This window comes from Phymastichus coffea, unplaced genomic scaffold, assembly GCF_024137745.1.
Source record: "Phymastichus coffea isolate CEN01 unplaced genomic scaffold, Cenicafe_Pcof_1.1 PCOF00243, whole genome shotgun sequence".
Lineage (NCBI taxonomy): Eukaryota > Metazoa > Arthropoda > Insecta > Hymenoptera > Eulophidae > Phymastichus > Phymastichus coffea.
In genome coordinates this window covers 69,747-96,442 of record NW_026707054.1, presented here as the reverse complement: position 1 = coordinate 96,442, position 26,696 = coordinate 69,747, and the positions used below count along the sequence as shown (strand labels likewise).

Below are 26,696 nucleotides of genomic sequence, written 5' to 3'. Positions count from 1 at the left end.
CTTAACTACGCATACTATGTCCAATATAAACTAGGTTCACGGTGAACATTTAAATCTTTGAACGGAGTGTATCAAAAGAATATGTGACTTATATATGCGAATTTGTAACTATGTGAATGACATTCCCTTACATAACATGTTAACCACGGTAGTTCAAATCACACTGCTAATCGGAATTGCCATGTAGATTCTAAAATTAGTGATGTTTCGATTCTGAAGTGATTTTTGATATCACAGGCTGACAAAATTTGAAAAAAATTAACACCTAGAGACCAGTTAAGATATTTCCGAAGGCATTTGATGCGCTGAATCCGAATCTAAGCTTAGAATTGCTTCCTCGCCTTCAGTTTTCAAGATATCCTAACCTAAAAACGTCAAAAATACGTTTTTTTACCGTTTTCCACCCTCTGTAACTTTGTAAAAAAATGTATTCTTTTTGCAAATTTAATGACGGCATTTTAAAGAATTAGTCTTGTCCTTCAAAAGACACTGCTCATTTTCAATATCATTTTTCTCGACAGAGATATCACACATTGAAGTATGATAAATTTGCATTTTCGCAAATGTCGTTTAAGCAGAGGAAAGTTTCGCTGAAAGATAACAGTGGTAAACCTAGCGGGATACAGGATTAGTGGGTTAAGGAACTCAAGATGTAATGGTTGGGGGTTATTGCAGGGTACAGGGATCTTGGGTTGAGATACTTGGGATGTAGTGGACCGAAGTTATTACCTTGAATAGTACAAGGTTTTTTGATTAAGGCAGTTGGCATTATATTTTATTTTTTAGCGAAGATTATCTTTAAGCGAATCTTTTCTCTGATTAAACGACATTAGCGAAAATGCCAGTTTATAATACTTCATTTTGTCATACCTTTGTCGAAAAAAATGATATTGAAAAAATGTGAAGTGTATTTTAAAGGGCAAGAGTTGTTTTTTAAAGTAACGTGGTCAAATTTGCAGAAAAATATTTGTTCACAAAGCTACAGGGGTTGAAAAATAGCAAAAACGTGTTTTTGACGTTTTTAGATTAGAATATCTCCAAAACTAAAGATGATAGAGCAATTCTGAGCTCGGTTTCGGATTCAGCGCACCAAATTCCTTCGAGTACACCAGGTCCAGTCTGTGGGTGTGAAAACGTGTTAGCCTATATAATTTAACGATAGTAGGCAGTTGATTGACCGTTTTGAAAATTAGATGAATGAAAGATAGGTGTTCTCTTTCGTCGTAAACCGTGTAACAATGGGTCGTATTTCCTTTTCTTTTTCTTAATATACGTGCATGAGAAAATTAAACATGCAGAGACGAAATCTCCTTTTGTTACGAAATGAGTATAAAAAACCCTGCGCGAGGTCTAAGCGACTGTTCCAGTTCGTGTCCAAGTTCAAGCGTGAACTTAAAAACAAGTGTTAGTAGTGTAAAGGAAAGGAGAAAGTTGAAAAATAAAAGTAAGATATCCAAATCAAACCGGTCGTTCACTCTCTCTCTCTCTCTCTCTCTCTCTCTCTCTCTCTCTCTCTTCGGAAACCAGGTACTACAATCAGTTGGACTCGGGGTATTTTCACTTGTGAATTACGACTATCGGCCTCCGAACTGCCTGCGGCAAATGTATGAACTGGTTTGTACGTTTCTATCATCAGTGTATATTCAAACAATGTTGTTATAAGTTTTGGACACTAATGGTTCGGAGGCTAAAGTCTATCGCCACCTAATAGCGATCTACACGCAAATAAATTAGTGAACCAACATAACGTGTATCTACTCTTGTATACTTCGTAACAGCGCCAAATACGATGCAGCAGTGTTGAAGACCTGCAATGAGAATAAAAAATTGACGTTCAATTGTTAATAAAAAGAACTGCCTAAGCTCACTTTTACCTCGGTAATTTTGCGTCTACACATGATCTGCAAAAAGCTGACAATCTGGCATTGCTTTTGCGACCTAAGTACGATGAGAATGAGATCACGTTGAACTGTGGTAGGAAACGTGAACCAAGAAATCTCCAAGAAGACTGTTTGGGCAATGGCCCTACTCTCCTGGATAAGTAATTCACCCGACCAGCACCATAGCGATAGTTGTATGATCATGCAAATAAAGTAGCCCGCGAATTTGATGATTTCGATCTCAGAGCAGTTATCACTCTTGATCAAGGAATACCCGTTCGTACAAATAATTAAACCTGCTGTCAGCACATGGACGGTGGCCATTGGCCCTATTATAGCGTTCAACTCGTCTGTTACTCTAGACATGAGATTTGTTTTTTCGATATCATATATGCATATGTCTTTATTTCAATGAGCTTCTATAATTATTAATGAATGTTATGAACTAAATGTATACTAAAATATAAAAAAGTGATTGAATTTCTGAAATATCACAAAAAACGTTCAGTGCAGTTAGGACACACGTATGGATGTCTAAGCGTGTAACACGTACTATTTTGATGGCTCATTTACTGAACTTTATGTCTTTACGGAAAAATCAAATATCCGATACCTGATAACATGTTGATGATGCGCGATGCATCGTCTAATTTCTATCACCATGACATCGCCATTGACGTGTGGTATTTTCTCGCGACAAGTTTCCTTACCGATGGCTCTGAGTCGCGCACTTATCAATGCGAATTGCCCAGTGAGATGTAGTATGATAGACATAGCAGTACAATCGGTTGCGACAACCGACGTAAGGGCGCCCATCAATGTCATCATTTGCCAAATAATCAGAATCTCGAAGACCGGCGACTGCTGATAGTCAAATCCGTACCTAAATATCAGACGATAAAGTCAACAGACGTCTTAATTTCTTGGCTTTCTGGGATAAATACATAACTAATAATCAACAACTAACAAAGTGTCTATTATAAGTATACGCCGCATGTCCGTTTGATTATCGGCCCTTTGATATTTAAACTCATTGAAGATGGCAGTCAGGAAAAACGTTATGACGTTTGCGAAGCCCGTGATCGCACAGGAAATGGTGACTGTTTTTCCCCAAATTGCGAAATATTCAAAACATTGCCGTTCTTTCTCCTCCTGGCTTATTTCCCAAAATTCCTTCAACTTATTTAAGACTTGAATACAGGAATGGCGATGTAATATAATATATGTAAACTTGAACACTATCAAGAAATGCGAAAATATAATGCTGCTGCAGTCTTTCGTATTCAAAATAATAAAGATGACAATATCATTATTTAATAGGAATGAAGAGGAGATCTTATGAAATATATAATTTTACCTGATAAGATAAAAATATTACCCCAGTTCACCCAGATAGTGTAGATTAAGCCCATAATTATGGTGCACTCCAAAGTAACATGAAGGAAAATGCGAAAATACGTAAAAAGTCTAGACACAGTAGTAGCGTTTGAAGGCAATGGCCAGATGCCTATAGTGGTCAGTAAATATATGTTTGGCCACAACACTCCTTCCAGACTCATATGCATTTTCTACGATATACTTTTGAAAAATCAAATAATAATGTAAATACTTTATTCGGTTTGGTATTCAAAGCTGACTTTAGTTCTTTGCTTGAGTTTTGATCAATTCTAATCTGTTACAGCTATCCTCCTTCTTTTCAGTTGATTTTTGTAGAAAACACTTCAGTTTCTTCGTTCTGCAGATATAATCGAACTATGTAGTAGAATTAAGCTCGACTTCATTCATATTAGCTATATGACTTATTAATTCGAGTGTAATTGTAAAGTTCTTCTAAAGTATTCTTACATATTATTCGTATCAAATAGTAAGCTAGAACAAATGACGTGCAGTTGTAAATATACTTTAGACAAAAAGTATATCAATTGTCTTAAATTTATTCAAATATATATGTGTGTACAATGTTAAAAAGTGATATGGATAAGAGTATTTTAATTTGATACCTTGTTCGATCAAGAATAACCCAAAATGATATTACATACTTACAATGTACCCTGTACCCTCAAGTGTTTGATTATTACGATGCACTTTGATAGATGTTATATCAATCGGAAATCGTTAGTTTTGATCGTGCAAGGTATCAAACTAAAACTATTAATTTCTATTCTCCCAATCACTTTCCAAAATTGTTGTAAACGGAACAAAAAGTCATCCTTTACTTATGTGATTTTTATAAAAATCTACGACTATTTACATTAAATAAAAAGAGGAAATAAGTGTAGAATTTCTAACGGAGAAAAAATATTTCCCATTCTAAAACTAGGAAAAATGAATTTTTTTAATATGATTCATCCGGGAACATCAATGCAGTCACGTATTTGCACGAATAGTATGTGTGTTATGATAATTGTATCAATATAGAATACAAAATTGGTCAGATGTAGAAAAAAATGTACAGTTAACATAACATATGGAACAAACTACTGATCAGTAATATAAAACTGCTGTGTCTTTAATAACAAAAAAATGTTCGTTAATGTAAATTTGTTATTACTTGCTCAAAAAATTCTAACAATAACGATTAGAATTATACCATGTAATTCAAAAATAAACAATCTTTCTTCTAATAAACTTCTTTATTAAATATGCGATTAATCCTAAGATAATTGGTATTTCTTTCTGTAACTTCAGCAATGAAATATAACTTTTATTTGATGGCTTGTGAAATATAAGAAGCTTACAAGTTTAGTATGAGATTTCAACAAAAATTCATTGAAAATTCGGTATCTGAAGCTAACTTTGATGTATAAAAAACATATTTACACTGTAACGTTGTCTGCTTAGCAGGTGAGAAGGAACTGACGCCTCCAGCGTATAGTTAGTGCAACAGTGTAAATAAATGAAGAGCTTCACCGATGGCCTTTTATTTGCTGCTGTGGCGACACTATACTTTCTCGAAAACAACCAGGCATTATAGTAACTTCGTCAAGTATTCATGGTCTCGTGTGACGTATTTGCTTTTTTTTTTTCGTAGTCGTGATCGAGACATCTTAACGTGACGATCCTGCTGAGTGCAACGAATTGTTGAATCAGAGAAAGCATGATTTGTCAGAATTTAAATTTTGCACGGTAAATTATCATCGCAAAATAATACATATTTAGTCGGATAAACGTGATAAGTATTCAATAATAATGGACGATGAAAGTGGAAATTCGTTGAGAAGTTTATGAATAAAAATTGTAAGTGACGTGTTTTTAGTGTGACTTACAACAAATTCAAATTCACAAAACGTAATTACGTATGTATTACGTAACTCTCATAGTGAAGTTCGATCATGTGCCGATTCGATATATATTTGAGCGCTGTATCAGTCACTAGGATTATAACATTTATAAATATTGTGCATATGTAACAAATAAACTAATAACAAATAAATCCTATTACATCAACTTGATAGGCGATTGGGCTATTTATATTATTTTATGCTACGAAAATCAATAAAGTCGAGCATATCTGCATATATACTACGCACCTCTATCGCGCGCGGCTTATCTTGCAGCAATGAATGTACAATTTGATTCGCATAATAGTGTTCTTGTATGTTTCGAAGCATTAATACGAGTATATTTAGCTTTTTATGTAATGTACCATTAATTAATACCTAAATTTAATCTTATTTTATAAGTGTTAGTAGATATGTACCGCAGCTAATGACTTGTTATTAGGTTCATTATTACATAGATGAATTATATACAGATTTGGCTATATATAACTAAATGCTAAAATGCTAAAATTTTGACGGAGTAGATATTTAGAAATGTATTACGTTGATAGTTTGTTTTTGATGACTTTTTGTTTTTATATATATTTTTGAAAATTTAATATATATGTTAGGCACCTGACAGTATATGAACTTTCGTAATCATAAATCCATTGTTGATATTATGAATATTGCGATAATAAATTCAATTATCGACAGCTTGGAGTCGGGGAGTCAGTTATCTCATCTGTTACGTAGCCTAACAGCCATGATAGTCCATTCGTTTCCAACACATGTCGAACAAAAAGAAATCCAACAGCTTGGTCAAGTAAACAACAATTCGAATATCGATAGATGTTGATGATCAATTCCGCATCTGAAATATCAAAAGACAATTAATGAAGGAGATAACACACATTACGATGTTTCCCACACCTATTTAAAAGATGTTGACTGCTTCGGTCAACGCTGCGAAACACTGGAAATTCGTCTGTAGTTCGTGCATCTCTAATTGATGATAAATACACACTAAGCATCCAGTTACAGATGAATGCCAAAAATAAATAGGAACTAATTTCGCGTCAATCATTCGAAGCGAGCAATGCTAAGAGTCGATTATTCGAACAGATACTAACTACTAAGTCGTTGCTAAACGATGCTGCGTATACGTTAGGTGTTTTATCTGTGGACTGACAACAATTCAAGCATGATAAATGAAGTACTTGAACAGACGGTTATTTATTTATTTTCAATAACATATGAAACACACATATAGTAAGAAAGCATTCGTTATAGGTATTAGAGTAGCATAACGAAATTTTAAAAACACTCAATTATTGATTCCAATGAAAAATGATCGGTGTATTCTGATTAAGTAAATGACCTTATGGGCATTACAGTGATTTATAGTAAATGCATATGAATGATAATCAGTCATAAGTAGTGTAATACATCTAATCTTGTATACTTTGTAACAGTGCCATGTACGATCCAGCAGCGTTGAAAACCTATAACCAGCAAAAGCACATTGACAATTTATTCCATAAATATTGCTGGGACTTGATGGAAAATTGTAAAAACTGGCTCAACCCTCACCTCGGTTAATTTACCTATACACATAACTTGAAAAAAGCTGATAACTTTACTTTCCTTTTGTGACCTAAGAATGACGAATCTGAGATTGCGTTGCACTCTAGTCGGGAGCATGTACCAAGGTATCTCCGAGAAGACTGTTTGGGCAATGGCACCGCTCTCTTGGATAAGCAATTCGCCTGGCCAGCACCATAGCAGTAGCTGCATATTGATGGCGACGAAGAACACGGCAAATTTGACTATCTCAATGCCGCCGGTGTTACCCTTGATCAAGGATAAGCTGCTCAAGCAAACAACTAGGCCTGACGTTAGGATCTGAGCGAATGCCATTGGGCCGATGAGAGCGCTCGTTTCCTCGGTCACTCTAGACATATCACGATCACTCAAGAATACAATTTCGTAGACAACATTTTTATTTCTTTTCATTTATTATTTTCATTATCTTTGGGAAGGGCAACTCTGGCAACAAGTTGTCGCGTGAATTATCACAGAACTTATTTCATGATTTTTTTTCGACTGAATAATAATGTGATGAATGGTGTGAAACATTATATATAAAACCATGCGATACATCATACCACGTCGAAAAAAATATCCTTATAAACTGTATTTTTTCATAAGATATTTCATATGATAAGCATCATACGATTCTTCACAGCATTTGTCACATAATTCGGATAATAAAATCATGTAATGCATATTGTCAGATAAATCATGTGTTGAATATTGTAATAGTCTCTTAATATAACCTTTTATTAGCTTTACTGTCCAGTGAAGTCAATTCATTATTCAACGACGTCACTTGTATCTTTGTTATAAAATTTTCAGAAAGTATCATAAGCAACATTATCATCGCAAGATTTAATACACGATATGTCACATAATATATCACACGATTATTTACGAACAGATAATTAAAATTTTGGCGAATAAGTAAATATTCAAATATTTAAAATATTTAAAATTCAAATATTTAAATATTTAAATATTTAAAAAGTAAATATTTAAATATTCAATATCGTTGCTCGGAATGCGTACATATTTTCTTTTTGAAAATTTTGTAATAAGGTAGTAGTTCGTCGTTAAATGATAGGTTACTGACAACCGATGAAAAGAAATGCACGATGTAATACAAAAATATTGTTAAATATGTGTTTAAAATATTTGTTGTTTATTAAACCGACCGTAAACATGAAAGGAAAATCCATTGGGATTGATGTCTATTTTATACCTGACAAGGCGTCGATGATGTTCGATACAGCGCTCAATGTCCACAATTATCTCGTTCAAGTGGCGAATTTTGTGAGAGTAAATGTAATTACCGATGTTTCTTAATCGTGCACTTATAAATCTGAATTGGCCAGTCAAATGTAATATAGCAGTCATGACAGTACAATCGTTGCCAATCATCGTTATGGATGCGCAAAAAAATTGGAATATTTGAAAAGTAAACAGCAACTCGAAGAACGGTGACTGTTGATAGTCGAATCCATAGCTGAAATATCGCGGTTAGACAATGATTTTGAAATGAATTGTAAATCAAAGTATAAACCATATGAGTAACCAACGAAATATCCAGAGGAAGTATACGACGCTCGTCAGTGCGATCATCGGCCAAGTGATACCTAAAGTCATTGATGATCGGAGGAATCATAAACAGTACGATATTTCCGGAAGCCGCCGTCACGCAAATGATGGTCACTATTTTTGCTATCCTTGCAAAATATTCGAAATTTTGCCGTTCCTTTGCCACGTCGCTTATCTCCCAGAATACCTGAAGCCAATGGTGTACTCGACCACAGGCACGGCGATGCATTATCACGTAAGCCAATTTGAATAGCATCATCAAGTGCATTATCAATATAGCACCGTAATCTGTCGTTCAAAGCATGCACTCGTTACGATTTTTAGCACCGAAGACAGCTGGACTTGTAAATATATACCTGCTAAGACTGAAATGTCACCCCAAGTCAGGCCGATAGTGTAAGTTATGGGTATGATCACCAAAGACGAGCAAATGACTTGGATGCAAATGCGAAAACATGCAAAAAGCCTAGTGAAAATGTTCGAGTTCGATGGTAATGGCCAGATGCCGACAACACGCAGTAAATATATGTTTGGCCATAACATTTCTTCCAGACTTGAATGCATCTTTGATCATTCAAGTCAATTTAGAAAATGCCGGCGTAACAGACTTTAGTAGTTCGAGATCTGATACTAACTCTACAATTATGTATATCAAAATTATGTAGTCAACCGGGCAATCGTCAAGCCATGATCACCCGTCTGTCGAAACTATAGATCGGGGATTCGAATTTAGAAAAAGTTATCGATAAAAAATGTGAATGCCCTTCTTATTTGTTTATTAAATAGGTGAAAGACCATAATCTAACATTTTTCCGTTGCTTCGAGAGAATGGGTTCAATTGAAAATGGTCAAAATAACGAGACTCTATTAAATGTCGGAAAACCAGTGTGTCGAAATCCAATTGCGAGCGGAGTCACGCACGCTCCTCCCGAATGCCGTCTGCTTGGCGCGCGACGATGAACTGAGACCGTTCGATCGTCCACGCACAGCGGCTGCACGGCTACATGCAAAAACAACGAAGCCGAGCCGGCACTCCCTCATTTTTGCCTGGTTTTTTCTTTTTCTGGGATGATTGGTAGCTAGTGCGATGAGCGCTTCGTTAAATATTCAATATCGTTGCTCGGAATGCGTTCGTCTCTTCCTCCGCGCGTAGTTGCGATCGAGGCATCTCGGAGCGAGAAACCGGCCATTGAGACACGAGAAAGTCTCGAGACCCCTAGTTCCTTCGGGCCAGCGCCAAGTTTCGCATCGTGCGATCACGCAGAGGCGAGAAAAACAGAGAGCTGCGGGGCAGCGGTCATTTGCATAGTAAAACTGCTTTCGCTGTGTGACTGTTCTCTTACTTTTCCTCGCACCATGCAACTCCCTTCTTCTTCGCACCATCTAATTAACTTCGCCTCACTTCTATAAACACGCCTGTAAGCTATATCCGTTAGCTATCGAAAAACTTCAAACGCCGATCTTGTGGTAGCTTCTCGATTCGAATGTATTTTACTGCACGTTGAAATACTCATTGGCCAACTGCGAATCATTTCAACTCGGAAACTTCCGGCCTGCTCACAATGACTTTCAATTTTCATCCTTATCTTCAATAATTTAAAGCTAAAAAATTTTCAATTTCAATTTATTTAAAAATTTAAGGTATGTAAAACAATGCACAACTGAATGAATTTTAAATGCTACCTATTTTTGACAATTTGAAATATTTCAATGGGATTGAAATCACTAGATTTTTACGCACTTTCCTTCGTGTAACAGTTGTAAAAAATTTCAAGATAAATGCAATGATTACAAAAGTAAAAATTACTGTCGGCAAGAAAGACGCGGCTGACAGAACTTGAATTTATATCACTTACTTGGTAACCTGTGCAATTCATTTTGAAACGACGATCGAGCTATATTTTTATTTTGGCAAAGCGATTTTGATCTATCACAAAAATCTTAAATGTTATCCGTTCTCGGCTAGGAATCCCACCTTTGCTAAGAAAGTATTGATTGAATATGAGAACCCCGTGGGTGCAGAAATAGAAAAACGCAGGCGAGAGAAAGTGTTGAAAGATATCATTAGGGGAACACGAAGAGAAAGAAAGAAAGGCGTAATTGCAGGTAGTTTATTTTCAGAACGATCGTGTACTGCAACATATTCTAGCAATCTGCATAATACAACCGTTTCTGCCAGGCTTCTTACTCGCGAAAACTTCTTTCTTCGCACTATCTAATCAACTTTGCGTGACTTCTTAGAGGACGCGTGTACGGGTATAGTCATGGTGTGTACATTCTTTTGCAATTGAAATCTATCGGGTCGAAAAACCACCAATCTTGGCTTTTTTGAATTAAGATACATCTTACCGTTGAATTTGTATGATATGACTGATGATATGCAAGCTTAAAATTTTCCAGTTTAGTAATTTTAGTACTTGAAAGAATTGGCAGCTTTGTGGTTAAAACAATTGATCTTTGGATTGACCTGGAACTGAAAAAGTTATAAATGATGCCATCCCTATTATTAGATAAAAGGGGAATTATTCTTTACTTCCACAGGTTATACGAATTGAAAAACCAACAAACGACGATACCGATTTTTTGGATTTCACTGTCAAGAAGGATTAATTTTTTTACGTGGATTTCTTCTTCATATCGTATGATATATAAGTTTTTATCCAATCATTTTTTCACTTATATGTGCGTGTTTGCCGTAAAATAATCAATACAAAACCATACACCAATACACTATCATGTCTAATATATCGTTTATTGAAAAGTAACTAAAATAAAATGGTCTTTACTTTAGATTCCGTTTAATACTAATGTTTAATGTTTGTTTTAGAAATAAAAAAATTTTGTAGCAATAAAATAGAAGAAACAGTAATTGGCTTTCTTTTTCGCCGTCACTTCGACATTGCCGTCATCAAATATTTACGCTGAAGATAAAGATCTCGCTAAGGAATGTTCATTGGAGTTAATGAGTTAACCATCATGTTCGGTGATCCGAAAAAAGGCCAGAACAAATTAAAAGTCACGAGGCTTCGTAAATCAACAGAAGGCGATATTCATAATCGACGGCAATATTTGGTGAGCAAATAACAGACAAAGATTTTATTATACGAGGACTGATAATCATACATAAGCGTTCAGTCATTGCTTCTGGAATATAACCTTTGACTCGGGGTACGCATGATCATTCACTAAAATATATTTAAAATATTTTTGTTTTATTTATATATCACATGGTATCGTCAATACAAGTAATAATCATGACTGCAGATAAAGTCAATAATCACAGCAAAATATTCACGTCTTGGTCATTCATTGTCACAAAAAAAAATTAGTTTTCAGCTTTCTTCTTCTGTTTCATCTGAATGCTCTGTAAGCTTTGACCTTTAGTTTCGGGCAAGAAAAACCAATAATACAGAGTGGACGTATAAATCCCAGTCGAGTAAAATAAATATAGATAACTTGGTCCAACGAGATTCTGCAATGGAAGAAAAGTGACGGTAGACAGCGACGAGAACAAAGCAGCAGTGGCACTAAACATCAGACTTGCCAAGGACTTGAGATTCGGCGGGAATAGTTCGCTAACTAATATATTGGGTACACAACCCATACCAGCTGAATAGGATACCGTATAGATGAGAAAACAAATACACGGCAACCAATTGAGGGTCGCAGTAGAATCATTTTTGAGGAAGATGAAGTGAATACCGAGACTTGTAAGTGACAATGCCATTCCGAGACTCGACGTTATCATTAGGAAACGACGACCAAAACGGTCGACTAAAAATGTTGCCAACAGACCTGATATAATGGCAAAAAAACCGTTTATAGTTACTAAAGTACTCGGAGCTATTATTGTCACTTTGCTGGCCGTTATGATTATTTCCATGTAGTTGTTGATCACGTTGTAAGCGCCGAAATATATGAACACGTTCGTTAGAAACATCAGACCGAAATTCCTTAGGCTTTCTAGAAATAACATAAAAACGATAATAATTGTTAACTTGAATTTGTTCGTCCCATACTTGAAATTATAAATAAGAAATAACTCACGGCGTTGTCTGAACTCAGCGAATCTCTCTTTAAGCGACACGTCAGATTTACTGATGTAATCTTTAATCTCATTAAGTTCTTGCTTCACATCCTGTTTTCTACGAAACCACTTGAGTGATTCTTCAGCCTTTTCAAGATTCCCCATTGTCACATGTCGATGTGGCGAGTCGGGTATCAATGGAAACAATACGAGGAACATAATCGTAGCGAAGATACTAATGTAGGCAAACAGTTTCATGGAAATGTAAGGCCCCATGAGATTGCCCACGAATACACCAACTAGTTGCGAGGTTGCATTCCACAATACCTGCAATAGTAGTATGATTGTCGTATGTTAATCGGAGAGTATACTACACACGAAGCTCACGAAGGTCGAAGAAGACGGTTATCATTGATAGAAAACAACTAATGACGCGTGTTCTTCTTTGACCAAACGAGGGCTCGTTCGTAAAAGAGACATTGTTATGCTCGCCAATGATCCACGGATTTGGGGATCAGCAATTTCGGCTAGATAATGCGACATGGTTGTCCACACGATACCCATTGAAAAACCACAGAGTATCCGGGCTGCGTACAACCATTTGACGTTTGTTGCTACTGCTACACAAATCCAACCACTTAGCATTGGCAGGCCGGAGAAAAACAAACCCATTTTTCGACCGATGGTGTCTGGAAAGTTATTTGATTGTGACGTAAGGTTTACTTGAAGATGAATTGGATTTCAGCTTTACCCTGAGCAACACCACCGACGACAGATCCGAATATTCGACCCATGTTCATGAGAGAAGCAACCCACGACAGTTCATCGTCAGTTGCTTTGGGTATACCGTCGACAGTGTCGAACATTGACAGTTTTGCCAAGTAGGGTGACGACCAGCCATTGCACAGCCCGATGATCAGCAGCACGATACTCACTGTGTGAGCACATACCGAAACATTAAAATATATTTAAAACATTAAAATATTGAAATAGAGAAACAGAGAGATATAGATTAAGTGAAAATTTGAGACTTGTAGAAACGTGTAAAATTATAATTATCAAAGAGTTATTAATAATCTCCATTTCTTCGCTATTGAAGAAATAAAAAAACGGGTGCCATTGAACTTACCCGTGCTACTGGCAAGACGTTGTGACCAGAACACCTTGTTATCCGCTCGCATTTTCACGACACATTGACAACCAATCGTTCGCGCTTAGAGACTTTATCATTGTCACTACCGCGTCTTTGGAAATACGTATCATTCATTTTCTTATCGCGCTCAGATAATTTGACGTTCTTCAGTTTTTTTATTTTTTTTTAGTTGCATCATAAGGGATACCTTGGTGGTATTCTATTTACAGAAAAGTTTTTACGTGTTCACTATAAATTTGCCAAAAAAAAAAGAAAAATCAATTATCACAATGAAAAAATCAATTGAAAGCTCACTCCTGAGAATTACAAACATAAGAGAATTTCGTCGTCAGCTGATTGTCTGGCATCAACTAAAGTATCATTGGCAGAATTTACGAGTAAGCGTGAGAGAAGCGTGCCAGCCACTTGCGTCACACGGACTGCGGAATTTTCCAACTTGAAGCGAAGCTACGTATAAAATGATGAAATCTTACACGCTTGCAATGAACTTCGATCAGCTCGAATAAAGCCAAACATCAATTGTCCAGTTGTCTGGAGGAATATTTTTTTTTCTTCGCGTTCAAATTTTCGTTTTGCTTGTTGGCAATTACTTTGCACGAAACACTTTAAAAGGTAATGATAGTGTATAATTTTTGTATGAAATCTAGTAACTTTTTTTACTGTTCTTTTTTACTATTCTTTTCACATTGTTGTATTGCTGTGTTCCATTTGTACGCGAGACACCGCAATCAATGTTAGTATTTGAAAATAGAAATAACACATTTATTGAATTAGCTAAATACATTTTTTTTCATCATAAAAATTATCAAAAATACAGTATATTTACAGAATTTCAGTCTTGTTAATAAAATACTCTAATTTTTAACAGTTTTTCATACATAATGTTACATTAACTAAATTGGGTAGAAGTTTCTGTTTATATTCTCATAAAAACCGGCAACCGAATTTCATTGTATATCTGGCTAACAAAAAAATGATATTCGTTGTCATTACTCGTAAAAATGTCTCTTATTTTAGCAGTGCTCACAGCTTGTAATGATATTTTTTCAACTTTCGGCTTCCTTCTTCTGTCTAATCTGAATACTCTGCAAGCTCTGGCCTTTAGTCTCAGTCAAACAGAAGTAGTAATACGCAGAGGAAGCATAAATGCCAGCCGAATAAAACCAGTACAGATAACTCGGTCCAATGAGATTCTGCAATGGCAGAAAAGTGATGGTAGAGAGCGTCGAGAATAGAGCCGCAGTGCCACTAAACATCAAGCTGGCGACTGACTTGAGATTCGGTGAGAAGAGCTCGCCAACCAATGTACTCGGTATGCAGCCCATGCCGGCCGAATAAGACAGCGTATATCCGGTTAGACAAATGCACGGTAATAAGTTGAGCGACACGGGATCATAGTGACACTTGAGTAACATAAAGTGAATGCCAAGACTTGTGAGCGACATGGCCATTCCTAGACTCGAGACTATGAGTAAAAATCGACGACCGAAACTATCAACTAGAAAAGTCGCTACCAGACCTGATATTATGGCGAAGAAACCGTTTATGGAAACTAGCGTACTCGGAGCTATTATCGTCACTCGACTAGCACTCACGATTATCTCCATGTAATTGTTGATCACATTGAACGCGCAGAAGTACAGAAACACGTTCATCAGGAACATCAGACCGAAATTCTTCAGGCTTTCTGAAAATAGTTATACAAGCGGTATTTCAGCTTCGAATTTACTTTTGGCAAAACTCACGTTTTTGACGAAACTCATCCAATTTTTCCTTAAACGATGCATCAGACTTGCTGAGGTAATCTTTGATCTCATTAAGTTCCTGCTTGACATCTTGCTTCCTACGGAACCACTTGAGGGACTCCTCGGCTTTGTCGAGATTACCCATCTTCAGGTGTCGATGTGGCGAGTCAGGTATCAGTGGGAACAACACGAGGAACATTAACGTAGCGAATATACTGATGTAGGCGAATAGTTTCATCGACATGTACGGTCCCATAAGATTGCCCACGAATATACCGACAGATTGCACGGTTATGTTCCATAATACCTGTGTAAGTATTGAGATATATTTTTTTTTCATGTAAATTAGAGGCTCGATACGAAGCTCACGCAGGTCGAAGAAGATGTGCAAAGTCGCGCACGCGAGCGTGTAATTAAGACGTTATCAGCGATTCGGGAGCTCGAGCGAGCGCGAGCGCGACGATAAGACAAGCAAATAAAAGGACAGGTTTTTCTTTGACCAAACGGGGGCTCGTTCGTAAAAGAGACATTGTTATGCTCGCCAGTGAGCCACGGATCTGGGGGTCGGCTATTTCGGCCAGGTAATGCGACATGGTTGTCCACACGATACCCATTGAAAAGCCACAGAGTATTCGGGCTGCGTATAACCAGTGGACGCTCGTTGCCATTGCTATGCAGATCCAACCGCTTAGCATCGGGAAGCCGCAGAAGAATAAACCCATTTTGCGACCAATTGTATCTGAAATATCATTGAATTTTTCAGTGTTTGAACCACGCGACTAGGAATATTATGGACTGGGATAGTTCAATTGTTGAACGAATATGCGTTACGTAATTTCTATCGTTTCTTCGCGATGTATGGATTTCTCGAAAGATAAAAAATATACAGACCTTGAGCGACAGCACCAGCGACAGCACCGAAAATCCTACCAATGTTCATGAGGGACGCGACCCACAAGAGTTCGTCGTCGCTAGCTCTAGGTATACCATCGATATTGTCCATCATGGACAATTTAGCCAAGTAGGGCGACGACCACCCATTGCCCAAACCAACGGTGAACAACACGATGCTCACTGTGAATTGCAATACGATGATAGAAGAAGAAGAAAGGCGAAAAAAATAAAAACTCACGCGTGCCGCTGGCAAGATGCTGCGACCAGAGTACTTTCTTCTTGGCTTGCATCATTTCTGTGAGACGATTGACTACCAATCGCTAGCATCTATTCGCTATATCGTAGTTTCTTATCAAGCCTACTAGTCTTTTGATTGCTGAGTAATAATTTGTTTTTCTTGAGAGGTGGGGGGTGTGTCTTACGAACAATCGGTAAGATACGAATTCGTTTAATGAGTTTGATCTCTCGAGCCGAGTCTCAAGAATATCAATGACAGCTTGAGTAAACATTGCTCGTACGTCTTACAAGATGCGTATTTTTACCGTTGAGAAATCTGACAAAATGTACTGACGAAGTTTCGTTATCGAAAGGTATCGCGCTACTTATTGCCGGGGCGGAAATTTCTATTTGGACAAATTTATGCTTCTGAAAATTCTTCGTCTTTCAATTATTCTTTGCAAACGATAAATTGTAACATTTTAGTCCAAACACTCTTTGTTATAGTATTAATTAAGAAGCTCACGGGTTTTAAGAACACATTAAACAAAAGATATCTGCGAAAATAATCAAACGAACGTACGAGCGAGAAAGAGAGAGACAGTGAGAAAGGGAAGATACAGGTCATTAGCATATGATATTTATGAGTTAACTTGATGAGAGTAGCATGAGGATATTTTAGGCATTTTACAACTTTAAAAACAAAATTTGCAAGTATCAAATAACGAAATATTCTCTATTTCTTATTTCGCACATAATTATGAATTTTAATTAGCGCTCAGAGAAGGCAAAGAGGACAATCAAGTTTTTCCTGAACAAATATATATATACACGGTTGCAACACATAGACACGACTGTTTAGTTTGATTAAAGCGACGCCTTATCGTGGATTGAATGACATGGAAAATTTTTAAAACCAATTATTACGTTTTTCTTCTTCTCGCGCATCTGTGTTTGCACGTTTCTTACTACTCTGATGTATGCTACGTAAGAAACTTTAATCAATGCCGATGTTTCAAAGTTTAGCTGAGAATGAACTCGTCAACACTTTGAGTATTCATATCAACTGCGAGGATTATGTGAATTTATTTAATATAATAATTTAAAACCCTTTTCAGAAATAAAAACTTCAAACATTGGAAAATGAAATTTCTCAAGAAATGTATGTATTTTGGCTCAAACAATTTTACCGAAGTTTTTTTTGCACGATCCCAAAATCTCGAATCGTTGGAACTGGTATTAAACGGTTCTAGCGATCTCTGCATGGAAAGAATTGAGCGTTAAGTGTCAAGGGAGAGACTTAGGAGAATTTCCAGACCGCACAAATTATCACCAAAGCTATTTCGCAGTAAAGAACCTTCCCTAAAGTTTCAACGCCGAAATTAATAGCAATCTGCTGTAAGAATCTACAGCATGAATTTATGGCTAAGCTAACAGAATTATTGATAATTAAATAACCAACATACTTCCCGGATAGCAAAAAATTTTTGTATAAACAATTTATTTATATTATAAACATTTTATTGTTATTATTATTATTTTTAATTAATACGCTTGTTCGTGTCAATAGGATCATCAATAGGATGCATTTACAAATTTAAATAGCGGTTTTGTGCAACTGCTTGTATCCAACAACATCTCTTTCCGAACTTCAAAAGTATCCTTGACCGAGTGGCGCGCGTTGAGAGAATCAATAGTGACCGCCGAATACAAATTAAACCACGAACGATTAATCAAAAGCTCGCATTTAACGATCAATCATTCGTAACAACAAGCAATCAGTGTAACAATAGCCACCACAAGAAATCTCAATCAGTGGTCGGTAAGTGCAAAGTGCGTGCACAACAACGCGCAGCTTGTCGGGGGGTAAGTGAAAGTAGTCAAGTGTTGGTCAGACGTGCCACAAGAGATGGCACCTCGCGTGCGCGCGTGGAATAGACGTGATCGTCACCCCCGCCCCCTCACGGTCGCTGCGCAAGCGCAAAGCCGCGCCGTGGACGCGAAACACACAGCGATCAACGTTGAGAGTTTCGCCCCTGGCACACGCGCGACTCGACTCTCGTCGATGACGACAAGCGGGAAACTGTGCACGGCCGGGCGGACAGCCACCGGAGAAGGACGAAGAGCCGGTGCATCTCGCGAAAGATAAAGAAAATCTGACGCAAGTCTTGCTTTTTCACGTAGACGCGTCCGTGCGAGAAGAGATCCGGACGGCGAGCCGAAGGGGGAGAGAGAGGTTCGCTAGAGAGTTGCGAATAGGCGGCGCTGCGATCGAAATGGTTACAAGCGCGCAGTCCCCTGACATCGTCCCCCTGTAACAGCCTGTATTCGGAGCGAGAGCACGGAGAGCAAGAGAGAGAGAGGCTTCCGACCCCCCTGCCTGACGGCGACCACGGCGTCGGCGACTCCTCGATAGCTCTTGTGTGTGCGCGCTGCCGTGTCGCATCTTTGTTGTTTTTCTGCGAAACCGAGCGTCACGAGCTGCTCGCGCGCGCCCGTGCGACGTGATCTCGAGAGGAACAGCGATGAGCGGCAGGTCGTCGGTGAGCAAGGCGAGCGGCTGCGAGCGTCGCCGCTGCTACTGCCGCCGCCGCCGCTGCGCTAACCACGAAGCGTCGTAGTGCACACTGCACGGCGAGACAACAGCGACGACGAGGGCGTCCCACGCGAGCGGCGCATTTCGCAGGGGGCCACTGCTGGTACACAAGTGCGTGATCTAGGTGCGCGAGTGCGTCTTGCTTGCCCTGCTGCGAGAGACGAGGAGAGGGAGAGGACTGTTGTTGGAGGCGGTCGACGGCAGCGGACATTCGCATCCCCTTCTTTGTGCGCGTGTTCGGCTCGACGGGGAACAGCCCGGCGCGCGCGTGGACGAGTCGAAAAGCTGCCGAGCGCGCTCCCTCGCTGCCTCTTTGGGTGCACGCGCACCAAGGGAGTGCCGTCCACCATTTTGTGCAGTGCGCGACGACATCATGGCCATCGTCGCAGGGTGCCAGTGCCGTTGCCCCGGCACCGCCGCTACCGGATGATCCGCTAGCGCTTTGCCATGTTTGTTTGTTTCTTTCGTCCTTTCGGGGGTGCTAAGTGAGAGTGAGCATTGATTTCGGAGAAGTGTGTTATTTCAGCGACGAGAGGATCGTTCGCGCATCGTCAGGCTGTGTGCATGTGGAGTACGAGTAGCCAATCATTATCTGCGAGTGAGTTTACGTTTTGCCCTCTTTCCGCTGTTCACCAATGTCGTCCCTTTTTCCGCTTCCTCGGCTTGTCCGTCAGCTTCATGCACGTAGCTTGAGCGTGTAAATAGACAAACCTGACCTCATATACCGAGATAGAAAGAAGTCATCTCTCCGTGCGCATTCGGCCTCTTTAGACGAAAGAGAGAGAGAGAGAGAGAGAGAGAGAGAGAGAGAGAGAGAGAGAGAGAGAGAGAGAACAAGCGGAGGAGGAGCTTACAAACGTCATTTTTCCTACGAACTTAGACATATCGACGAAAGTGCCTTCGACATACTGTATTACGGGAAAGAAGACAGATATTGTTTTCTTTTTTCTTTTCTTTGTTTTCGTTCATAAGAAACTTCGATTGAAGACTAGGTTTAGATACTTTGGTAGTCATGCGTTTTGCATATTCATTGATCTATTAGTTTTTTTAGTAATACGCATTATTTATGGCTAGAACTGGTAATGATTGGGCCATGTTGATGATATTAAAAACGAATCGATATTCGCGAAATCTCTTTGATGATAACGCATTCATGTGAGAGTAACAACATTGATACGGAATATCATTTACGAGAGTTTTTTTTATAGTCGATTTTATGCTCGTTTTTTTGCAAATTTCGAAGATTACAACTTTTTTATTTAAATATTTTTTATCAGATTTCATTCGTAGTTGCTATCGAAGGACGGAAAAAATAATATTCAAAGACATTTTTAGCGATCACCTAAAGGGTTCGTCATAAAACTTCGAATCGAACGGTTATTTTAAATCGGGTTGACGTTGAAATACACGAAAAAAAAGAATCACATAATTAAAAAAAATGTATCCATAGGATACGAATACACAGAGTATTAGACTGTATGCGAAATGCATTCGTTTTTGCCGAGTGAATATCATTTGCCGTGCGGTTGAACAACTGGGTTAACATCTCTCTGCCTCGTCCCTCGATGCAAAAGCTTTCTATATATTCTGCGAAGCCAAAACGAAATGAATATTGATAGTAATATATGTATATGTGGCGTATAGATTAACCAAACGTACAAATTATTCAGCCGATTGACATTTCAAAACGAAGCAAAATAAAATTCGTTTTACCGAGCGTGAGAGATCTGATGTTCTACGTTGTTGTTACAATTGAATTTCATAAAAGTTAGGGGGGGGGGAGAATCGCAAGGATACGATCGAAATGCATACTGTGCAAGCTAGAGGCATTGATTCGCATTATAGGCATGCGAGCGAGTGGAATGCAAAATCGCGTACAAAGGGAGCTGAGACTCTTGGCGAAATTTCGTACGCGCCTTTCAATCCGCGAATCGCGATATCGATTGCAGAAGCATGGCGCAGCAGAGCAAAGGAAATTTTCCGGATCTTTATAAATTTGGATATTCTTTTGCACTTCAGAGTGGGCGGATGACAAGCCGGTTTGTACATACGTATATTCTCAAAGGTTTGATGCGATTTCTAGTGTAACGGTGTATTGTCGTTTTTGTCTTTATTTACAATTCAGAACTGGTTCAGACCAATGCACATTTCCGGAAATTAATAAATTGATTTTTCATCTTTGTCATTCGAAAATATCTTACAACTAAACATTATTTATAGCTGAGAAGTATTACAGATGACAGCGAATTGAATTCGCTGAATAAATACTCAATGGACACTTTGTCGATATAGTTTAGAATAACACCCTACATTCGTGACTCAGAAAACGCATTATAAAAGATCGACTTGCACGTAATCGCACTTATGAAATCATCTTCTTATGTTTTCGTCTCTGTCCGATGATAATTGATTGAAATAATCTTCTTGGACAGATGCTTTATTTTGTTTGTATTCGAACGATTGACTGCGTCCTAGTATCTGCAGATGAGCATGCAATGAGTTTAAATTTAACTACAAGTGACATAGAATTCAACGTAACGGTATTCTAATAATTCCATTTTTATGCTTAACATCTAGTACAGCACGAAATAAATATTTAACTATTTCATAATCGAGTAATGGATTCATTCCCAAGTAATGGATTATCAAAGTTAATTTGCAATTGTGATGGGAGCTGTTATATATATATATATATATATATATATATATATATATATCGCCACTAACTGATATTTGAGTTAAGAAATGTAACTATAGAAAATCTAGAGTATTAATTAAAAAAGAAATTCAACTCGTTATTAGTACTACTAATACTAATGGAATCACTTTACATATAAGTTGACTACTTCCGATATTAAAAAAGTATATCTATTCGTATATAGAAGCATTTGTTGCCAACTGAATAGAACATTATAAGAGAAATAAAACACATTTGTTCCTGCTCTAAGAAATCGATAAACGAAAATTGACTGACGTACAAAGAAAAGTCTCTAGTTTATACTTTCGCGTACTGCATTTAAAAGCTATAGAAATAAATCAAAGCTTCTATTGTTGTAAATAAAATGTAATCAAATGTATATAAAAAACTCATTCCGATTCATTTATAGTCAGTTCAATTAAGTTTCTTTCACTGAGATGTTATTTGTTACATTGTTCAAAATTTAAAAGTGTTTTTCGAGATTATTTGAACCCCTAAACTATAAGCTGCCACTAAGATTATTTGATCAATTATCAAGTTTTTACAAGGATTATTTGAACGAATGAAATAGATTATTCATTAATTTTCTAACGTCACACGAGGAATTAATGTGCTTTCGTTCCACATGATAACGATGTAGTTTTATAGTCTCACCGATGTTATTACATCGAATAAGCTACAGAATCGATTTATAAATATAAGAGTGATAATTTTTTCAAATCGCAATTTGATTCCAATCACATAGCGCAAAAAGTCGACCTATGGCTCAATATATTTTTTATGCTCCATATAGAAGTTAGAGGATTCTTAATATATAGTGTGCATCAAATCGATACAATACAGCAATCAAATAATCGATTCTGGCATTATAGCGTACTCGAATCCCTGCCCTTCCCCTCTCTCACCCCATCGAATTTTGCGGGATTCGTGCGGTGGTATAGTAACGTGAAAATTCACTGTTACTAGATGAAAATGAATATTCCAGCATCGAGAGAGAGAGAGAGAGAGAGAGAGAGAGAGAGAGAGAGAGAGAGGTAGCGAGGGAGAGAGAGAGAGATAGGAGCAGCAATGGGAAGTCCGCAATTTACTGTTGAAATTGAACCGCATGGTCGTGTCCCCTCTGCTCTTCCCGCGCATGTTAGGTCCAAGCCTCAATGCACGAAGGACAGTTGGCCCTGATTGATATCTAAAGACGCGACAAATTGCCGACTGATCAAATTGAGACACTTTCTCGTGGCTTTCAGGCATCTCGACTGTGTCATTATTACGCTGTGTTGAAATTTCCATCGTTACGGTTTAATGTTGAGCGTTATTTTATTGGAATATTATCTTTGAGGTTCCATAAAAATAATCGTAAAATGTTGTTTTATGAGGCAACGTTACAAAGCGATATTTCATTAGTGTATAATAATATTGAAATATAGAGCACGTGAAATTGAATTTTCAATCGAATTTTCAATAATCTTTTTTTCTTTTTCAAATAAATGACATGATTTTATACATTGCTAGATGAGGTCATATGGTCAAAACGAACTTTTTCATTTGATATTCCGTTCAACAAAACGTTATTGAGCGTATCGGTCGGTAAACGGGTCAAATTGATTCACTGGTAAATAACCGAATTTATGTTTCTCACTTGCTAATATCTCGTGCTTTTACCAACTTGTGGCAGTATTAAAAAACAATGTTTTGCTCTGAATGCGTGATTAAAATTGAAAGAAAAAATTTGATGTAATTCACGGATATTTCGAGGTGTTTTCGTAGTATGAGGTATATTGATTACGCGGCGAGTCCACTCTCGAAAATCAGCGGTTTAACACGTATGGTTGTCTCTAGTTGTGTGAGCGCGCGGAACGTGACGTTAATCACGTTTGAAATTCGACAAGCGCGAATCAAGAGACGTGTGCTACGGCCGCGAGGGTTAGAGGTTTTAGTTTTAGTCACGAAACTGGCAGTTATAGAACATTTAATTTCTATTAGAATCTAAGTAAACCGAAAAGAATTTTTCGAAGATCATTTGAATTTTGGTGAATTCTCTTAAACTAGAGTAGAGCACATTTTTGCTTTTCAAATGAGCTTTTTGAATTTTGTCAAGAAATGGAAAAGCTTGTTTTCAAGAATGATATGTTGAATCTATTGAAAAAGTCCTCTATTTAAATTCGAGTGCAAATTTGAACAATGTAAATGAGTTTCGAAAAATTTTCTTTTACTCTCAGATTCCAGAATGGCAAGTAAATTTTAACGTACAAACAACGACTAAGAACATGCCCTACAATCAAGATTCTGGAATTTATAACAAAAAACATCAACAGTTATTGCTAGTACTCGAATACAAAACAAGTTTACTTATTAGCACAACTTTTACAAAACGGTACAATTTGTGAACAGTAAAATAATTCTTACTGGTCTTCTTACTTTTTTAAATTGTCATATTTGCCTTTCATAAAGAATTTCTCACATCTCTTCAATTAATTAATAACTAACTATTTCCAGTACCACTAACGTGATCATCCAAAAATCGTTTGCTCTAGTTTTTTTTTGTTCGGCGATAAAAATGCGAAACTCAGTCGTAAATATAGCTAACTTTCAAAGTTATATTGCCATTGCCCACGACTAACGAGCGAATGAAGAGGGCAAGAAAAAAGTCAATAGGGATACAGATATGACGCTTCTATAGGAGACAGATGGTGACTAAACTTCTTCGGCTTATCCACTTTTGTCATCGTAAAGTAAAAAAATGTTGATCCATTATATACGCTGGTTTAAGAATATTTTCCATTTTATAAAATTTCAAAATAACATACCATTTTTACGTATCTTCAATATCTAGAATCATGCAAATAAAATGTCTGCAGTGTGTATAGATATAATGTGGATTTTGTTATTATCGTGTTTATTTTCTCATCGCTACTCTAATTCATCATCCGATATAAACTAGAGGTATTTATATTCCCAGAACGTATAATAACATTACACGAGCAGTATAATTTCGTACTGAAATATAGGCAAATTTAGTCTAGGAGCCAACGGAGGGTTTCATGGCCCATGGGGGTAACTTTTGGGAGTTCCATCCACGTGCATTTTATGTATTTTGAGCTTCTCTGAACGCGAACTCGGAGGGTGGCTTATCCGTAAATGTTCGGATAATTATTTAAAAATAAATTAAATTTATTAATCGTCCGAGTGAAATTCGAAAACTTGAGATTGAAACGATAACATGGCATAAATCGACTCGGTATTGAATTACACATCTTTTTCGAAGTAGCAAGCTGCCTTAAGAGAAAGAGAAGCTTCGTTTGTTATCCATACTCGTACTAAGCAAGGCTTCTTATCGCGCCCCTATCCAAAGGACTTGTAGGTTTTCCCCATTGCAGATCCTAATTGGTATATATGACCAATCAGTATATTCTTATCCTGTAGTCGAGGCGTTGGCTCGTTTGCAAAAAGATGAGAAGAGAAGAATAAGTAGGGTATTTAATTTCATCAGAGGCCGATTGTGCATTGCTTCGACGTGTTCAGAGACGAATAAGACCGCTTGCATGCGTGTTCGTGTATTAACTCGGTAGCCTCGTTCACCTCTCGTCACTTGCCAATAGAGTTATTCGATTACCCGACTTTTAAAATGTTATTTTCATAGCACTCGTAGGTCAACTAGAGAATCCGGCGGTTTACAATGCACTCCGGCTTAATAACGTTTGCCCAAGCATTAAGTTAAAAGCATGAGCAACGATCGCGAGAAAGAAGCAAGGTGCAATTGTAGCCGTGGAAAAGTAATGTAGAAGACAACGAGGCGCCTGAAAAATTCAAAGCCCCGTATGTATGCCGTGCAATACGCTCGCGTGTGATGCACGTGCGTGACCGAGCGCATGTTTGAGTTTGCACTGCCTCAATCTATTTTACCTTCGCCGTATGAGCAATCGTCTTGACGATAACGAAGCTGCGGTCAATTTCGTGCGTTATTGAAAAAAAAAAAAAAAATAACGCGAGAGAGAAGGAGCTCGCGTCATGCAAAATTCCTTCTTTCCTTTTTCCTTCCCAGCAGGTATTAACGCGGTATCTTGCGTTGCGTGAGTTTTTGGGATGCTGAGCGGATTTTTTTTATATATCTCGATTGCATGTCCGGGTAATAAGACACGCGCTTCAATCTGGTATATAATCTGGCAATTCAAGTATTCCAATTTAAATATCCATTTCCTAGGCGACATTGTTTCTAGAATTGCTTATACCCTCGCGTTTTGACAATGACTTTTTCAATCTTGCATTACACCGAAATATACGCGATCCATAAGTGGATTTTCCTTTTATCTCTATTACTTCGACAAAAGAAACAAGCTGCTTTAATTTAATCATCCTCCAGTCGTAATAACCTTGAGTTTCGGCCAAAAGTTGTACTGTATATACATGCGTTATCCGTTCTTATTTCGGTTAAACAAGTCGTGCATTCGAAATAAAAGAAAATCAAGCGCAGAATTCAAATAAGGTCACGATAATTTGTCTACGGGGGTGACATAACCTTGAAGTTTGACCAAACGAATAATTTTTGTCAGAAATGTACGTTTCAATTGTCCCTTTCTCTCCCCCTCTCTCTTCTCTAATTTTGTTGAGTTTTAGTACAAGCTCGTATAGAAAACTGCCGTGTTTACGCATATCACGCAACACGACAGTTGTTACGACGCGGAAGATATTTATTACAGCGCCGCCGAGGTATTTGATGGAGATAAATTTTATATCTAGCTTGAGAGGTATTATACAGCTCGATTTTTTGCATAAATCTACGTTTAATATTATGACGGGTATAGAGCATCGTTAATAATCGTAATATGACTGAGAAACGAGTTTAATTATTTTACTTGTTAGCAAATGCGTGATTGCAACGAATTATTTTGCGTGTTTTAAAATTTGTATAATCACTGTTAATCTTTTACTTCGCTCGATGTATTTCGCAAATAATAGTTGAAACATAAAAAGCATCTGATGGCATTTTTAAAAAAACATTCGCAAAATATTGAAAATCAAATGAAAGCTACGCGAATAAGCTTCTGGTATAGGC

General features: G+C 37.6%; 4 protein-coding genes and 1 pseudogene across 9 annotated transcripts in view; 1 reads left to right on the top strand and 4 right to left on the bottom strand.

The window, feature by feature from the left end:
- Positions 1 to 1,754: 1,754 nt before the first annotated feature.
- LOC131674450 (odorant receptor Or2-like) lies at positions 1,755 to 4,671 on the bottom strand. Its single transcript, XM_058953146.1, has 6 exons — positions 4,619 to 4,671; positions 3,238 to 3,615; positions 2,848 to 3,154; positions 2,494 to 2,763; positions 1,875 to 2,238; positions 1,755 to 1,808 (listed from the first exon to the last, which is right to left on the bottom strand). Exons 2-6 carry the CDS (start codon positions 3,443 to 3,445, stop codon positions 1,755 to 1,757), a joined length of 1,203 nt encoding a protein of 400 aa, XP_058809129.1. The 5' UTR covers positions 3,446 to 3,615; positions 4,619 to 4,671.
- Positions 4,672 to 6,591: 1,920 nt separating this feature from the next.
- Positions 6,592 to 8,881, bottom strand: LOC131674448 (odorant receptor 45a-like; annotated as a pseudogene).
- A 2,657-nt stretch (positions 8,882 to 11,538) lies between these two features.
- On the bottom strand, positions 11,539 to 13,694 carry LOC131674445 (facilitated trehalose transporter Tret1-like). Its single transcript, XM_058953143.1, has 5 exons — positions 13,474 to 13,694; positions 13,096 to 13,278; positions 12,837 to 13,033; positions 12,365 to 12,671; positions 11,539 to 12,280 (listed from the first exon to the last, which is right to left on the bottom strand). The coding sequence occupies exons 1-5, from the start codon at positions 13,523 to 13,525 to the stop codon at positions 11,643 to 11,645; spliced, it is 1,377 nt and encodes a 458-aa protein (XP_058809126.1). The 5' UTR covers positions 13,526 to 13,694; the 3' UTR covers positions 11,539 to 11,642.
- Positions 13,695 to 14,335: 641 nt separating this feature from the next.
- LOC131674441 (facilitated trehalose transporter Tret1-like) lies at positions 14,336 to 16,710 on the bottom strand. 3 transcript variants are annotated; one of them, XM_058953135.1, is made up of 6 exons: positions 16,375 to 16,710; positions 16,134 to 16,316; positions 15,785 to 15,981; positions 15,243 to 15,549; positions 14,770 to 15,184; positions 14,336 to 14,690 (listed from the first exon to the last, which is right to left on the bottom strand). In XM_058953135.1, exons 1-6 carry the CDS (start codon positions 16,427 to 16,429, stop codon positions 14,609 to 14,611), a joined length of 1,239 nt encoding a protein of 412 aa, XP_058809118.1. In that variant the 5' UTR covers positions 16,430 to 16,710; the 3' UTR covers positions 14,336 to 14,608. The 3 variants fall into 3 exon arrangements, with proteins under 3 accessions (XP_058809118.1, XP_058809117.1, XP_058809116.1); XM_058953134.1 differs by having other exon boundaries at positions 14,336 to 14,950; positions 15,017 to 15,184; XM_058953133.1 differs by having other exon boundaries at positions 14,336 to 15,184.
- A 1,525-nt stretch (positions 16,711 to 18,235) lies between these two features.
- Positions 18,236 to 26,696, top strand: part of LOC131674440 (inactive rhomboid protein 1) — a 52,930-nt gene continuing 44,469 nt past the window's right edge. For 2 of the 4 annotated variants that reach the window (XM_058953129.1, XM_058953130.1), the window contains exon 1: positions 18,240 to 19,546. The gene's annotated coding sequence lies outside the window, so the exon portion shown is untranslated. Of the gene's footprint in view, positions 19,547 to 26,696 lie in introns of all 4 variants that reach the window. The other 2 variants (XM_058953132.1, XM_058953131.1) reach the window with 2 other exon arrangements.